Source organism: Anguilla rostrata, chromosome 3, assembly GCF_018555375.3.
Source record: "Anguilla rostrata isolate EN2019 chromosome 3, ASM1855537v3, whole genome shotgun sequence".
NCBI classification, from domain to species: Eukaryota; Metazoa; Chordata; class Actinopteri; order Anguilliformes; family Anguillidae; genus Anguilla; species Anguilla rostrata.
The window spans coordinates 13,765,218-13,780,042 of NC_057935.1; the positions used below are offsets into that span (position 1 = coordinate 13,765,218).

The window sequence follows — 14,825 nt, forward strand, 5'->3', positions numbered from 1 at the left end:
ATTAAAAATCATCATTTTCATCATCATCAAATCATCAAGGCACTTGAACCATCTTATTTATTTCTTTTAATCCACACCAACCATCGCAATTTCCTAGTGAAATGCAATCAGTAAATAGATTATTGCATGGTTAGATATGATGGGGATTTCAGCTTTTTTTAGGATGGCCCTTGGGATGGAGCACAAGCGAAGCTGTTGCATTAATGAGAAATGCCTGAGACATGCAACTGGGAATTCCAAATTGGAAGAAAATGAAAATGAATATCCAGGAATATGTTATGTTGATGTTTTTCCATGTATTCCATTTGGTCATATTTGTAGTTATGCTGGCAGCAATAAGACAAACACACACACACACATGCATGTCATCACACACACACATTTGCATAGGAGCACATTGCTTGTGAACACACGCACACATTTGCATACGAGCACACACACACACACCCACCTACACACACACATACATGTACACACAGACACATATGCATACGAGCACACACACACACACACATAGGTTTTAATGTTTTATTTTTTGTGTTATCCGTATAGTTCCACCTCAATATAATTCATACAGTTATATAATTCAAAAGCTCATTTAGTACAGGGGACACAAAATACATTGTTTAAATAATAATATTAAAAAATATTAAAATCAATTGTGCAAGATGCAGTAAATCTGATAATGTTACAAATGTTTTGATAAATCATCCAATTATCATGTTAATAAATAATCATACAAGGCTAAAATGCCTCCAAATTGTATATATATTTTTTTCCTAGTTAGTGCCTGTCGGATTGCTTAATCTTGTCAGTTTAAAGGTTTGAAGATAATGCTGGCACTAAAATTGCTGAAAAGATTAAATCTAAAATACCCAGGTAGGGTGTCACTTGTAGAATAACAAAAGAAAGACAAAAGTATCAGAGGATGTGACCTTTAGTAGCCTTATTATATTCATACCATTCACCATACTATAAATCATCTGGGGTATAGGCTACATTTTCTATACAATGTAGAGACCACGGCACATTACGATAAACCAAATTCCTGGCGAAGATGAATGTTTACTGGATGAAGCTAATATAGCATGATGAACTTTCCAGTTGAATTGCTAAAATATTCAGTCAATGCTTGCAACATCAAGCCAGAATATCTGGTTAATTCCTCAGTGAATAACTAAATTGGTAAATAATTTCTTTATTGAGTATTTTTTTGGTAAGAAACACAAAATCCTGTGTGTATATATATATATATATATATATATATATAGTTAAAAATTTCAACCATCACATATCATAGCAGCCTCCTTCACTGCATGACATAAAGTTAACAGGAAATAAATAAATAAAATACTTAATATAACATATCAGTTACAACTCATACATCACTCAAAGTCAAACAAACTGAAAACTAAAATGTGTCCATTCCACTACTCTGCAGTGCCATCACTGGCACCTGCTGATGGGTAACCTCAGACTGTTTGTCATCCTACCCATCCTTCAGTCAGGGTTCAGCAGAAATGCCTGGGGCTAGTGACGCTTGCAAAAAGGCATCTCTGCTAAACACAAGACACATCTCGTTTGCAGTGGCAAGATATATATTTCTTTTTTTGTGTGTGTTGGCAGTGCAGTTGACCATGAAAGGCATGTACTGTAGGCAGCATAGGTAGAAAAAAGTCTGGCTACTTTAAAGAGGTCACCTTTGATGCCTGCTGCCATTTTTCATCCTATTTATGAAAATCAAGATGGCAGTTTAGATATGAACAGGACTAGGATGCACCATCTTAAACCCTGATTCTTGTAAGAGTTTATAGTACAAATGTGCAATTCAAGTAATGGAAATATCATCGTTTACACCGCAATGTAAAATGCAGTGTACAACCAGATTTAATTCATGAGACTGCATTCCCAAACTGACATCATTAGCCAGCTGAGGGAGATATGATCCCATATAATAAAAGAAAGATGATAGGAAACATCTGAAAACATTAATTTTGTTTGCAAAACTAAGACATAAAATGCAGTTCCCTTTTACACTAAGGAATTGCTTCTGAGGGACTGTATTACCATAAGGAACCCTCTTTCAAGTCTTATCCTTAACAATATATCATACGTGCAAAGAGACAATCCATTAGTATTTTTTTCTTTTTTATGTTTTTCTTCCTGTGAATTTAAATATTTTTTATTAATGGCACGCATTTTTACACAGCAGCGGTGGCCACTTTATATTTAAAAATGATGCACAACATGTTATTTATCTTATTAGTAGCTGTAGAGAAGAACAGCCTAAAAGATAGCACAGCACGTTTTCCTAGTGCTCCAGGGTCCGGATTCATAAAGACCCAACAGGCGCCTCATTATTAAATGGTCTTACCATTGTCTGTCATAAAATGGTCTCACAATCTACATTGTATCTTAGATAGTGGTTATTGCAGAAAACGATGACTAATTGGTTAGTTATGAAATTCCACTGTAATGTGGATATGATCATACTGTATCTCTACATACATTTTATACCAGACATACGTTAAGCACCAGCTGGTTTTGTGGAGGTGCTGCAAATTTCAGGGCTGCCTGCTAATCTTAATTGGTAATCAATTTTAGCCATGATGAACGCAAGAAATGTTGAAATGCAACCTCATTTAGAGGAAAATGGTTGTAACTGGCTCGGTAAATGTAAATGTAAAGCATGTTCAAATTTAAGTTCATTTGAGATTTAATACAGGTGCATGAGACACAGATATGACAGTTTAAAGGCATGCTATGGAAGATTTTCAACTTTTATATTTTATAAAAATGACCCTGCTAAGGCATCTACGATAGACGGGCAATCGTTGTCTCTATGAACCTTTGCTGAATTTGTGCACCTTTACCTGTATTTCTTATTCTAAAATGTGTTTGGGATGTCTCTGGATGTGGTGCTCTTTTCTGTGTGTGGAGGGGTGTGTGTGACTACAGAGACTGTAGTTTGGGATCAGATTCAAAGGAGTGTTTGTTGCTATAGCTAGCTAGCCACTATAATGGGCCAGATACAGCAAAGAAAAAGACAAGGCGACAGGGCTCATTCAACAACTAGAGTTACTGTAACGTTGGAATTGTTTTTCCTCAGTGGCCTCAGCTGAAGTTTGCCAAGGGGATGAAAAGCAATGTGGAGTTGGCCTGTTTTCTGTTGGACATGCAAGTAACGTTTATGTTACACTATGCAGCTATGGTTCCCAGATGTCCAGTTTTTGACCAGAACATTAATTATTTTCAAATTATTTGTGCATGCCTGGTTTGTGGTCCCAACCAGACAATGTAGCCTAATGTCTGGTCTGGTCTGAGAAATGTACCAATAGTGTCTAATGAATTTGAATGTCTGAGACTCGGTTTGGTGCTCAGGGGTGAGTGGGCGGGGTTGAAGATTTGACTTCTTTGATTGTAAACACAGACTTTAAAAATCCTGCATAATATGCATTTAAATGAAAGCAACTTGCCTTGGTCTTAATTTTTATAAATGAAGCGTAAGCACAACTTGGGAAATGACCTTAAGATTAAGTTTAAGTTCAAGAATATTTTTATAATTAGGCCCCAGGAGTGCTGATCTAATATCTGGTCTCCCCTGTCTGTATTCTTATCCACCATGAGCTAAAAGGCAAAAACAATCCTAGAACAACCCAACTATGAGATACCGTATAAATACGGACCCGGACAAAACCTGTCCATATCCTAACTGTATCCATTAAGAGCTAAAAAGAAAAAAACTGATACTCAATCCACACGCTTACTCTGGAGTGCATCAGAAACACAGGCTCCAGATCGGTCTGTTTTCGGATCTCGCAATAGCACACAGCCCTGTCTCCCTGTGCTCCACCAGGCTTTCCCACGATCCCCCTCACACAGCAAAGTCCCTCAGTCATCCTCCATTTTAGGACCAACACATTAAAACCACTTCTTTTCACATTCATATCCTCAGCCTTCTATGCATATTTTCCTCTTTTTTCCCATCCTTCCATCACATGCTTTTTCAACTCTCCACTCTTTACTTCATATACCCGCAGACGTTCGGTCCAAGAGTCCTGGCAAACCTGGCAGACACAATGCCAAAAATCCTCATTAAAGTTCTTCGATGTTCTTTCATCGAAGATGAAATCAAACATTTTGTGATGTTCTTTTCACTTGGTCGTGGGGCCACTGGCTATATCTGACCATTGAGACAGTGAGGACACTGTCTCATTCCCACCCATGGGGCCCCACACCTCTATGGTGAGGACGGCACACGGGGCATATGATTGCGTGAGAAAAAGCCCCGGGTGAATGACAAGAGCTCTACAGCCTCGCCTCATGCCCCCGGACGAAAACCGGGAAGGAATCCCGTATCCTAGCAACCTCCACCGCGCAGAGATGTCCGAAGACCTTATTATACCACTCGGGAGAACGACCCCTGTACAGAAAGAGAGGGTGGGAGAAACAAACACATACATTGGTTACAATCAGGAAATCCATGGTGCATTAAGTGCTTTCTCACTTGTTCTTCCTTCTGGTTCTATAATTGACTACAATTTTTGTCTGAACTATTTTCTTGGCCGAGCACTATTCTCTGAGTTGTTATAAGTACTTGTACATCGCTTTGAATCAGTCTACTAAATGCCTAAGTGCTGTAAATTGTCAGTGTTGAATGAAAAGCCTGGATCAGCAAAAACTGAAGTCTCAATAATAACCAGCTGTTTTTAAATTTTTACTGCATAGTATTATGATTTAGATCAGTGGGGTTTTTAAGAAAATGTATTAAATGTCAAGTGATGATATACAGAATATATAGAGGTGGGTGAGGTCTATCTAAGGGCTATTAACAAACAAGGTTTTTCATGAAACCAGTGGAATGCAAATGTAAATCATGTCAGTGGGTGTGTAGCACGCAAGGAGATTGCAGGTTCAAATTCAAGACGGAGCAGTGCCATTGCACATGCTCGTAATGTTATCAGCAGCAATGAATAGACTGTGAATAAAAGCTCTGAGAACTGTTAATGAAGTTAATGAAGAAAAGAAAGTTAGTGAAGAAAAATCCCATTAATTTTGGATGATTTCAGTTATGTTATGAAACTAATTATCATACATTTCCCATCTATATCTTTCTTTCCCATTGTTATTGCCTTTGTAATGAAGAAACATTACCAAACATCTGGGCTTGGAGTAGAAGAAGCTATAATAACCACTGGATTGCCTCTTAAGACTTTTTTGGGTTTGGGCATACAGTATCTCACTGCAAGTGGCTGCAGGTTTATTTTGCCTTCTCTCACTTACACACACACACACAGGCGAACAAAAATAGGTTACACCTGTCTGCTGACTGTGAGTAGAAGCATGAGGTTTACACACTGGTGCTTCAATTTAATTATCTGCATCTTAGCACTAAAGATATGGTCATTATGAGTTTGTTGACTCATTAAAATAAATTGGATCTTGTTCATATCCACCTTTTCCTACTGCAAAATATAGTTTTATGCAGTATCCCTGGCAACTGTGGAGGCGTACGAGTGTGGGACGGGAGGGGACAAAGCAGAGTTTGAAACAAACCGCAAGCTGCTAATCACCCGAAACTTGCTTCGCAGGATTACTAAGTGGGCTAATTAAATCAAATTGACTCGCAGAGGGCTGATCTTCAGTGCACTGGGTAGGCCTGTTAATCGTGAATAAGCAGGTGCAGTTATCAGACTGAAACGGAGCCACTCTGGCTTTGCAGCACGTGGCTCATCCAGCTGATACTGGATACAAATTAGCATTATGGGACGCAGCTGCAGATGGGTGTTCAGCTTATTAAAACTGAAGTGCGTGTAATTCGTGGAAAACAATCAAACACAGGCCCGGGTACTGAAGTATACAGGCAGGTTCTGACGTAATTCACCCAAAAGCAATCAAACGCAGGCCCAAGTGCTGCAGTGTACAGGTAGGTTTTGCCCCTCAAAACACAATTTCAGCAGCCTTCAGTATTTACAGTAAGTACTTTGCTCAGGGGTAGAGTAGTTCCACATGTAACTCTGCTAGTGAGTTAAGAAGCCAAAAATGTGCTAATACAGGACTGATTTCCCTTATAAGTAAGGTTGTGGTGGGACAGGCGCAGAGACTTGCCTCAGGTCAGCCCGACAGTAGTGGGTGAGACGGGACCGGCCAGGCCCGACGGGCTCGATCAGCCAGCGGGACGTGAGCAGCAGCGCCTGAAGCCCCGCCTCCAGCCGCGCTGCATCGTGGTCCACGGACGAGGACACCAGCAGACACGCCCCCCGTGGGAGGTCACTGCGCCACCTCCTGCGGGAACACACACGCACGTGCCTTCCGTCACCAGCAGGAGGCCACGGGGAGGACAGGAGTAGATAGCTGCATGTTTGGGAATCTGTCCCAAAATTCATATTTTCATGTAAAATGATTTTTACATGAAATTTACATAAATTTATCACATTTGTTATTTTACTAGAACGGACGAGGCAAACAGGTATATGTTTTTGTCAGTACACTTCATTATTTTGAACACACATCCACACAAAAATTTTTACCGGGATCTACAGACTTAAAGTATTTCAAATATGCATTTCAAATAGATAGGTAGAGAACAGAGTTCAGAGCTCAGCACTACTAGCAACAGTGAATAAAACTGTAGATATATTTATTTGTTAATTAACTACTACTTAAGCACAAATCCAAGTAATTGATAAGGGACCTTGTGGTGGAACACACAAATAAGCTCATTAATGGTGTCCCTGTGCTCAGAAAGCAGTTAGTTCAATAAGCAATGCTCACCCTCAGGATTAATTAACAGACCAGGTCTTTCAGAGATGTACAGAGCTTATAAATTAATAAATAAATAAATGTCGACAGAACGTAAGCAAGAGAGAGAGGGGGGAGAGAGAGAGAAGGGGAGAGAGGTTGGAGTCCTTTTCCTGAAGCCCAGTGAGCCTGCGATGAGCTACTGTAGGAGCCTGCGTGATGTCACACTGTACCTCAGAACCACAAAGTCCCTGCGGGGGTGGGGCGCCATGCTGTCCGTCACGTAGTGGAAGACCTCCGTGTTGCTCTCCAGGGCCTCGATCACTCGGCTGTGCAGCAGGTCGTCGTCCCACAGGTGGCGCTCACGCAGAACTCTGTGCAGCACGGCGGTGGGGGCGGCCTCGATCTCAGTCGAGGACCTCCACAGGCGAATGGGCGGCCTGTCTCCCACCTAAAAGGCAACATGGCAAAAGAAAAAGGGATATAAGTCAGAGGTTCCCAAATTCACAGGTCAAAAACCGCATGTACAAATAAGTAATTAAATATACAGTATAAAGTGTTTTCTGTTTGCTTATATTTTATATGTACAGTAATGTAGGTTAATAACCTACTGTTGTATGCAGGCTACTCCTCCACCATTTTGACTAACATATTTTTCATATTTCATATTTAAGTGTAACTGTTTGGACTGTTGAAGCCGCTTAGTTAATGCTCACTTATATACTGCGTGTATACACATGCTCTGATTAGTTTTGTTAGCCACATTACTATAAGGGGAGGAGCACAACAGTAACCAGAATCATTCTAACAAATTTTTCTCATCCCTGATGTTTACTGCAGCCGTTGCAGTTCATTAAACAAAGTAAAGTGCTGACATTTTTTGTCATCTCATGAACAACCTCAATCAACCCGCAATTTTGGGAACGACTGCTGTAATTTGCAAGATACAAAGTTTCTTTTTTTATCTCCATTTAAGATTTTAAAAGTGGGACTTGATTGAGGGAATTTGCGGAGGAAGAGTACAATGACAGGGATTTGTCTAGGAAATGGGGCTGACAGAATTAAAATCCGCTCGCTTCTTAGAAATGAACTGTTTCAAGATCATAGCAATATTCTCTGTCATTCTGCAATATGACATGGCCCTGGATGTGATCATCAGCTATCATTCTGCACAACTAAAACAGCAGCTGATGATAAGACATATAGGCTCTATTCAATCTAGTTATAATGTTTGGTCTTAGCTTATGTTACCAAATTTAGATAAGGATTACTTTTTCATTTCTTTGATGCTATTTTTCAGTGACTGCATACGTCAAATACTTTTGTATTTTGTGTACTTTTACGTCAAATTAGAAAAAGGAAAACGTGCTTAAATTCCATCTTTACGGACAGTCCTCTGCAGGTAATCTGAATGAATAACATATTAGGCAACATCTAAATCACTTAAACCCCATTGCATATGACTGCATACATAAGGGACCAAAAATGCAATGCAGATTACAAAAAGAGCATATGCATGTTCATAAACTGTTTCTTAAATGTACTTTTGGGGTATGAAAACATGTAGCATATCAAAGTTAAAGAAAGTTCAAGAAAAATAGAACTGAAAAAGAATCAGTTTGATTTCAACTTCCAAAAGCTGTTTCTTAAAACATTTCCATCTTTCAATACTGACCTTAAGGAAAAATACATCTCTTTTTGACTGAGAGGTATAAACAGAGACGAAAATCATGCAAAGGTGAAATATATTGTGGGTGACTGTCGATGACAGAAAAATAATTTGATCTGTCAAGAAAACCCCTCAAACAACCGTTAGAGAAGTCAACCACAATCTCCTGAGGTGAAGGAATTCAGTAGCAGGTTTCAGAGCTGTGAAGAGCTTACTAACACCAATCTTTCTTCTGGAACAAAGATTTATGAACAGATGAATTATAGATAAGTCTTAACAAAGTGAACTAAATAATATTTTTCACACTACCTCCTGCAAGGAAACAAGGAGGGCTTAGGTAGAAGGAAGGTAAGTACACAGATGTCAAGAAGTATTTCTTAAAATAGACAGTTGTCAACACATGAAGTGGCTTTCTATGGAATATAGTAGAGCAAGAGACCCTTGTGGCATTCAAGTCCAGGTTTTATTCAAAGCTGGATACTGCAAGTAATTTTTGAGCTTGATTAACAATTTATCGTAATTGTGTATATTCTTATGCATGCTTTTACAGTCCTTTCACTCTTGCTCTCAGCAGCGACTGGAGTTCCTGTACCAAAGACGACGCCCATACAGAAAAGTGCATTTCAATAAGAGCTTCCGTCCAACATCCATGACCGGCACAAACCATCACGGTGCAAGGATGGGCTAGTATTTGAAAAGGTGGATGTTAATATATGCCTGCATTTCTTTAAAGCATTACATTACATTACATTACATTTATTTGGCAGACGCTTTTATCCAAAGCGACGTACAAAAAGTGCATTTCATGGTCATAGACAACTGCTTAACACAGGTTCAGTAAGGTACAATACTTATTTTGTACAGCTATTTCTAGCCAAGAACACAGTTTAGCTCACACAGTGAACACTATTCAGACCTAACCTCTGCAAAGCCAACTAGGCAGAAGAATAAGCTACAGAAGCTAAAGCAGTGGTAACCAACCCTGTTCCGGGAGATCTACCATCCCGTAGGTTTTCATTTCAACCCCAATTTGGCACACCTGACTCTACTAATTAGCAGCTCAATGAGATATCTAGCTGTTGAATAAGGTGTGCTTTGTTAGGGTTAGAATGAAAACCTACAGGATGGTAGATCTCCAGGAACAGGGTTGGTTACCACTGCTTTAAAGACAGCGGAGAGTCCACCCTCCGTTTGTATTTTTTGCTTTATTCGGACTGGGGAAAGCAGAGAGCACAGGTGCCCGTGGCTCCTCAGTTCACCTGGGGGGTTTAGCATACGGTGTGAGAGTCGGTGACCCCAGGGACTGCACCACGCGTCCCATAATTCCAGCATTTTTTTATGCAGCTAAGCCTTTTCCCCTACTGATAAGCACAGATGAGTCATCTGTCTTTGGTCTATATTTGGATATGTGTAACTGTGTCACACTGACCTTTGAGGCAAATTCCCTCTGCTAAGCATAATCTAGTGAATTATGAAATCTTAGGCCTTTCCTTACCTTTCAAAAATTTTTATTTATCAGTTTCCCAGCAGAATATTAATTTGTGTACGACTAAAATTGAATATTTGTTACATTTGTTTAAAGTAAATTAAATTAAGCCAGTTCGATGTGAAAAACGTCTTTAGAAAAAAAATATGCTTCGACCGTTAAATGCACAGTCATTAACAAGGTAAACAACTAAACAGCTTTTCATTGATATTGGCAGAGACCCAAACCCCATTCAGTGACTGCCACAGATAAATGAACCCATTTAGGTTTAGTGGCGTTGTAAATTGCATTGCATTGTGATGCAGGCTGTGCAGAATCAGTGAGGCTGTGGTATGGACTGCGTATTAGCGTAGCGACATGGTTGGAATCCCAAAAATGGTTGTATGCCTGAGCCATCTACCTGCCCTTCCACCCCCCAAATGCGCTAGCTACCTTCTTGTACGCCAGCTCAGTGTTGCTGGGCGCGGTGGCGCTGTGCCAACCGCGGCTCTTCTCCGCCATCTCCCGCAGGAGGCACTGGATGCTGTCCTCCAGGAAGGCCCGGTAATCCACCGGCTCGCCCTTCAGGTTGATGCCCAGCCCGTGGAGGGGGAGGGGGTGGGTGTCCGCCGCCAGGTACGAGTTCCGGGACTGCAGCATCATGTCGGGGGGGATCTGGGGCCACCAGGGGAAAGAAAGAAAAAAGGTCAAACTCATTTTGAGAATAGTCAGGAGATTTAAAAAAAAATGGGGGGAAGGAACCATGTGAACAGTGAATTCATCCACTTAACCTTCTTCAGTCGTGCACACAGAGCGCACATTTCTTCAGTTTTTTCTCCATGTATTCTTTATTTCCTTTCGGTTGAGCCACTACCACCTGTGCAGACGAGCCACAGAAAGGCCAGAAAGGGGCATATCCATTGCAAAATGACTCGCTATGAGCTTAAACTGACAGCAGGAAATACGCATGGATGTCTGCAGCATCTCTTCAACCTGAATGACAAGACCCACAGAAAGCTAAAACCCGCATATTTACAGCTGTGGTGATGTAATCAATTGCTTCTCGTTACCCTTGTGTTCACTCTTTATTCTAACAGGTCAGACTTAATTAATTAGGTCAGACCCAGATCAGACTCGTATTCTTTTTGGGAGAGAGCTGGATGCCTCAAGTTGCCATTGACAATAAGCAGCCCTTAAAAATAAACTGATAATATAAACAGCGAGTTAGCTTTCGCACATTAATTAATTTGTTGTTGTAGCACGAAAAATAGCAGAATTGAAGCTAATTAACAGATTTGTTGGGGTAAAGTCAGTTTCGGGCCCTGCGTCAAACCCATGTTCCCTGCGGAACATGGCTTTGACCTACGTTACATGTTATAAACATGGAAGTAGATGGACGATCATATGTTTGTATGATCAAAATTTGATGACAAAAAAGGACTGAACGGAAAGTAACTTATTGATCCCAAAATGCCAAATTGATGAGCAGTACTTTCGGTTCTCCTATAAATCGATGCCAGAGAAGTGTCCGCAGATTTACTAACACAGATGTATTATCCACACGTGCTGTGTAGATATATTATATGTGGATGTCCTCTGTGCAGTTATGGCACAGACATGCTGTTTGTAAACATTCTATTCGTATATGTGTAAGAATAGATATACTATGCAATAATGTGTATTCATAGATGTCCTGTGTGTACTGCATACTGATTGCGTGTAGATGTCCTGCGTGTACATGTATTATGCATAGATTTTCTAATGTACACCAATCATGTGTGGATTTGTAGTGTCTATTCTGACTGTATATTGGCGTAGTCTACCTGAAAAAGTTTCTTGCACTCCGCAATCATGTGACCGAGCCCGTGCGTGGCGGCCATGTTCTCATTCAGATCTCTGTGATCCGGTTTGTTGGTCGTGTTCCTCCCGTGAATCAGTCTGTCCAAAAAAACAAACAGCAAACAGTTAACAGAAAGCACTGATCCACAGGAGGGCTGCCGTATTGTAAAATGGCTTAAGCGCGAGTCATTGATATTCAACTTCCGTGGTGGTGATTTGATCCACCGGGAGGTTTATGATAGATAAGGTACTCTAGAACGGACTAACAAGCGGGAACGTGCACTGCATACGAGCACTTTAATGTTGTTTGAACACAGATGACAGTCTGCAGACAAGTACACACAGGCAGGTATACACATTTAGCACCAGAATCAGAGGAAAAAAACAGGTACACAGCAGGTGGGGATTGGAGAACTCAGGCTACAGCGAGCAGGAGAGCCCTGGTGAACTCAAGTTAAAACAGGGAATAGGTGTGAACAGAGTGTTCCCTGGGGAGAGGAGGCCTTCAACAAACCTCGGTGGAGGCAGGCAAGCACTCAGATGCCAATTGGCAAGGAAGACATTTCGACCTTAATGAGCTGGTAATGGTGATGATCTCGGAATGCATCATTCATAATGAAAACCCACAAACACCGGTCGGCACTGAGCACATCTGCGCGGCCGGTCCGGCCAAACTGCGCGAGATGGTAATGAGATCAGAGCTGGAGGCAGGAGCGGGGGACTGAGTGGACCCTGGTCCATTATTACAGGGGGGTGGGGTGCCGTATCCGCAGCAACCCTGCTACATCCCGTCACATCCTGCAGCGGCTCCCTAAAGACAACAAGGAAGTGGCCTCTGCGCACAGACGTGGGCACACCCACACACACGCAGGGACAGAGCGGGAGGGAGCGGGAGAGAGGGGGGTAGAGAGAGAGAGAGAGAGAGAGAGAGAGAGAGCCCAGTTGAGAGGGTGTAGGAGCCGCACACCTGGGTGAGCTGCCCTCCTTCTTGGAGACGTTGAGGTGGAAGATGGAGGGCGCCAGGCACACAGCCAGGTTCCCCGCAGTCATCTGGTTGCCCAGGGCGGAGGCGATGTCACTCAGGAAGTACAGCAGGGTCTGCAGCACCTCCCTGCTCTCGTCCGGCAGCAGGATGACCGCAGCCTGGGCGGCCTGCAGCTGCTGCTCCTTAGGAACCCCTGAGAGAGAGAGAGAGAGAGAGAGAGACAGAGAGGGATAGAGAAAGAGAGAGAGGGAGAGAGAGATATTGTTAAAATTCTTTTTACAGAAATGGACTGAAATTAAACTTTTCATGTCAATACAGAACTGAAGCACTTATGCTTAGTAGTGAAGACTCCTTTATTGCACAAAACGACGACATAAATAAAATAAGACTAACATATTTATATATTACACGGGGGAAAAGGAAGATAGAGAAATAGAGATAGACAGGAAGAGATAGACAAAGACAGTGAGAGAGAACCATCTATGTTATTATTTGTATTTAAACGGACATATATATATATAGAGAGAGAGAGAGAGAAAGAGAGACATGGGAAAGGAATGGGTTGGGGGAGATAGAGAGAGGGAGAGAGGGTAAGAGAGAAGGACTTAGGGTTAGACAGAGAGATATGAGGAGATGGGGCAGGGTGAAGTCAGAGTGAGGAAGGGGGTGGGATGATGGGAGGGTTAGAGTCAGATATTAAGGAAGGGGGGGGGTGAGAAATATAGAGTAGACCCCCTGAGATAGAACCTCTTTGTCTAACTTTAATAGCATTTCAAGTTTTTTTTTTTAAACTAAAGTTTGGTTTGGTGTCATGTTTGTCTTTAGCCATCAGTGAAAATAAGGGCCTGGATAAGACATAATTACACATGCTACATCTGGGTCGGTCAATTACTCTGTAATTAGTCTGTTTTTATCTTCAGTTTAGTTCTATTGTAACTGACAGAACAATAGAGATGTAAGACACTGGGGGGAGGTGTAGGGTGACTGGGCGGGGGGGTAAACTAAGAGGGGCGTGGCTGACAGGAGGGATGGGGGCCGGTCCTGGGACTCTCGGCTCCCAGGGTAAGAGGAGTGACCTCTGCTCTGGGGCGGATCCGAACCCCGCTCGACACAAAAAAGGGAAGCGGAGGAAGTGTCAGCTCTATTGTTTTTAAAGCAGGAACCGAGAAAAAAAAGTGGAACGGCGTTGTCAAGAAAAACTCCAGAGCGATAACACGTTTTTTTTTCTGTCGCTCCATCTGTTTGCATGTGAACTTTTTTTTGTCAATTGCAACTTTATGAGTATAATTAAGTCTGCCGGAGTCAAGGAAGGCAAGAAACAAACAAATCCGAGAAGATGTTACAAAAGTGCATATAAGTCAAGAAACTGTCAGCGATGCTGGAAGAAGCACACTGACAGATGGTTGCAGCACATAAGGAATTTCATTTGTACATGAAATGAAACTGGTACTGGCCGGCACGTCTCTGACAGTCTGGACATGAACACAGGCTGACACTGGTGCATCTCCAGAAATGCCAGAAAGTTTGGCCATGAACACAGACTGACACTGGTACATCTCCAAGAATAGCTGCAAGTTCGGCCATGAACACAGGCTAGCACCGGTCCATCTCCAGAAAGGCAAGAAAGTTTGGCTATGAACACAGACTGACATTGGTACATCTCCAGAAATGCCAGTGACTTTAGCCATGAACACAAGCTAACCCTGGTACAGCTACACTTCTGTGTTTGAGTTTGGCCAGTGTGTGAACACAGGTTAGACCGTATAGCGTGAAGTATGCCTCTGTTCTCTACATTGGTAAATTTGCAGAACGTTCTGTGAGCGCGGGACAGGCTCGAAGTCCCAGTACTGCTATCGGGAAGCCTCGTTCAGTCTTCTCAGCGCCTGGATCCGGGACTTCACCCCCGACTTCCGGAATATTCCGACCTGCCCAGAAAAAGTTTCTCAAATAAGGACATGATGTTTTTTTGACCAGGAAATAGGAATATGCACGTCGACCCGAGATACCTTTGGACTCAATGTGCGGCTGTATTACAAAACTTGCAAAAGTAATTCAATAGATGAATTAAACATACTGGGCTCATTGTGCTTGAAATAAGTTTGACCGGCATTGACAGATAAAAGGGA

At 41.9% G+C, this 14,825-nt stretch overlaps 1 protein-coding gene across 1 annotated transcript in view; it reads right to left on the reverse strand.

The window, feature by feature from the left end:
- Positions 1-514: 514 nt before the first annotated feature.
- The window catches only part of LOC135250249 (stAR-related lipid transfer protein 13-like), a 50,401-nt gene continuing 36,090 nt past the window's right edge, over positions 515-14,825 (reverse strand). The window contains 7 exon segments of the mRNA XM_064326347.1: positions 515-4,423; positions 6,109-6,285; positions 6,975-7,192; positions 10,329-10,550; positions 11,699-11,813; positions 12,682-12,892; positions 14,492-14,624. Of these exon segments, the coding sequence (XP_064182417.1) occupies positions 4,309-4,423; positions 6,109-6,285; positions 6,975-7,192; positions 10,329-10,550; positions 11,699-11,813; positions 12,682-12,892; positions 14,492-14,624 (1,191 nt within the window). The 3' untranslated portion in view covers positions 515-4,308.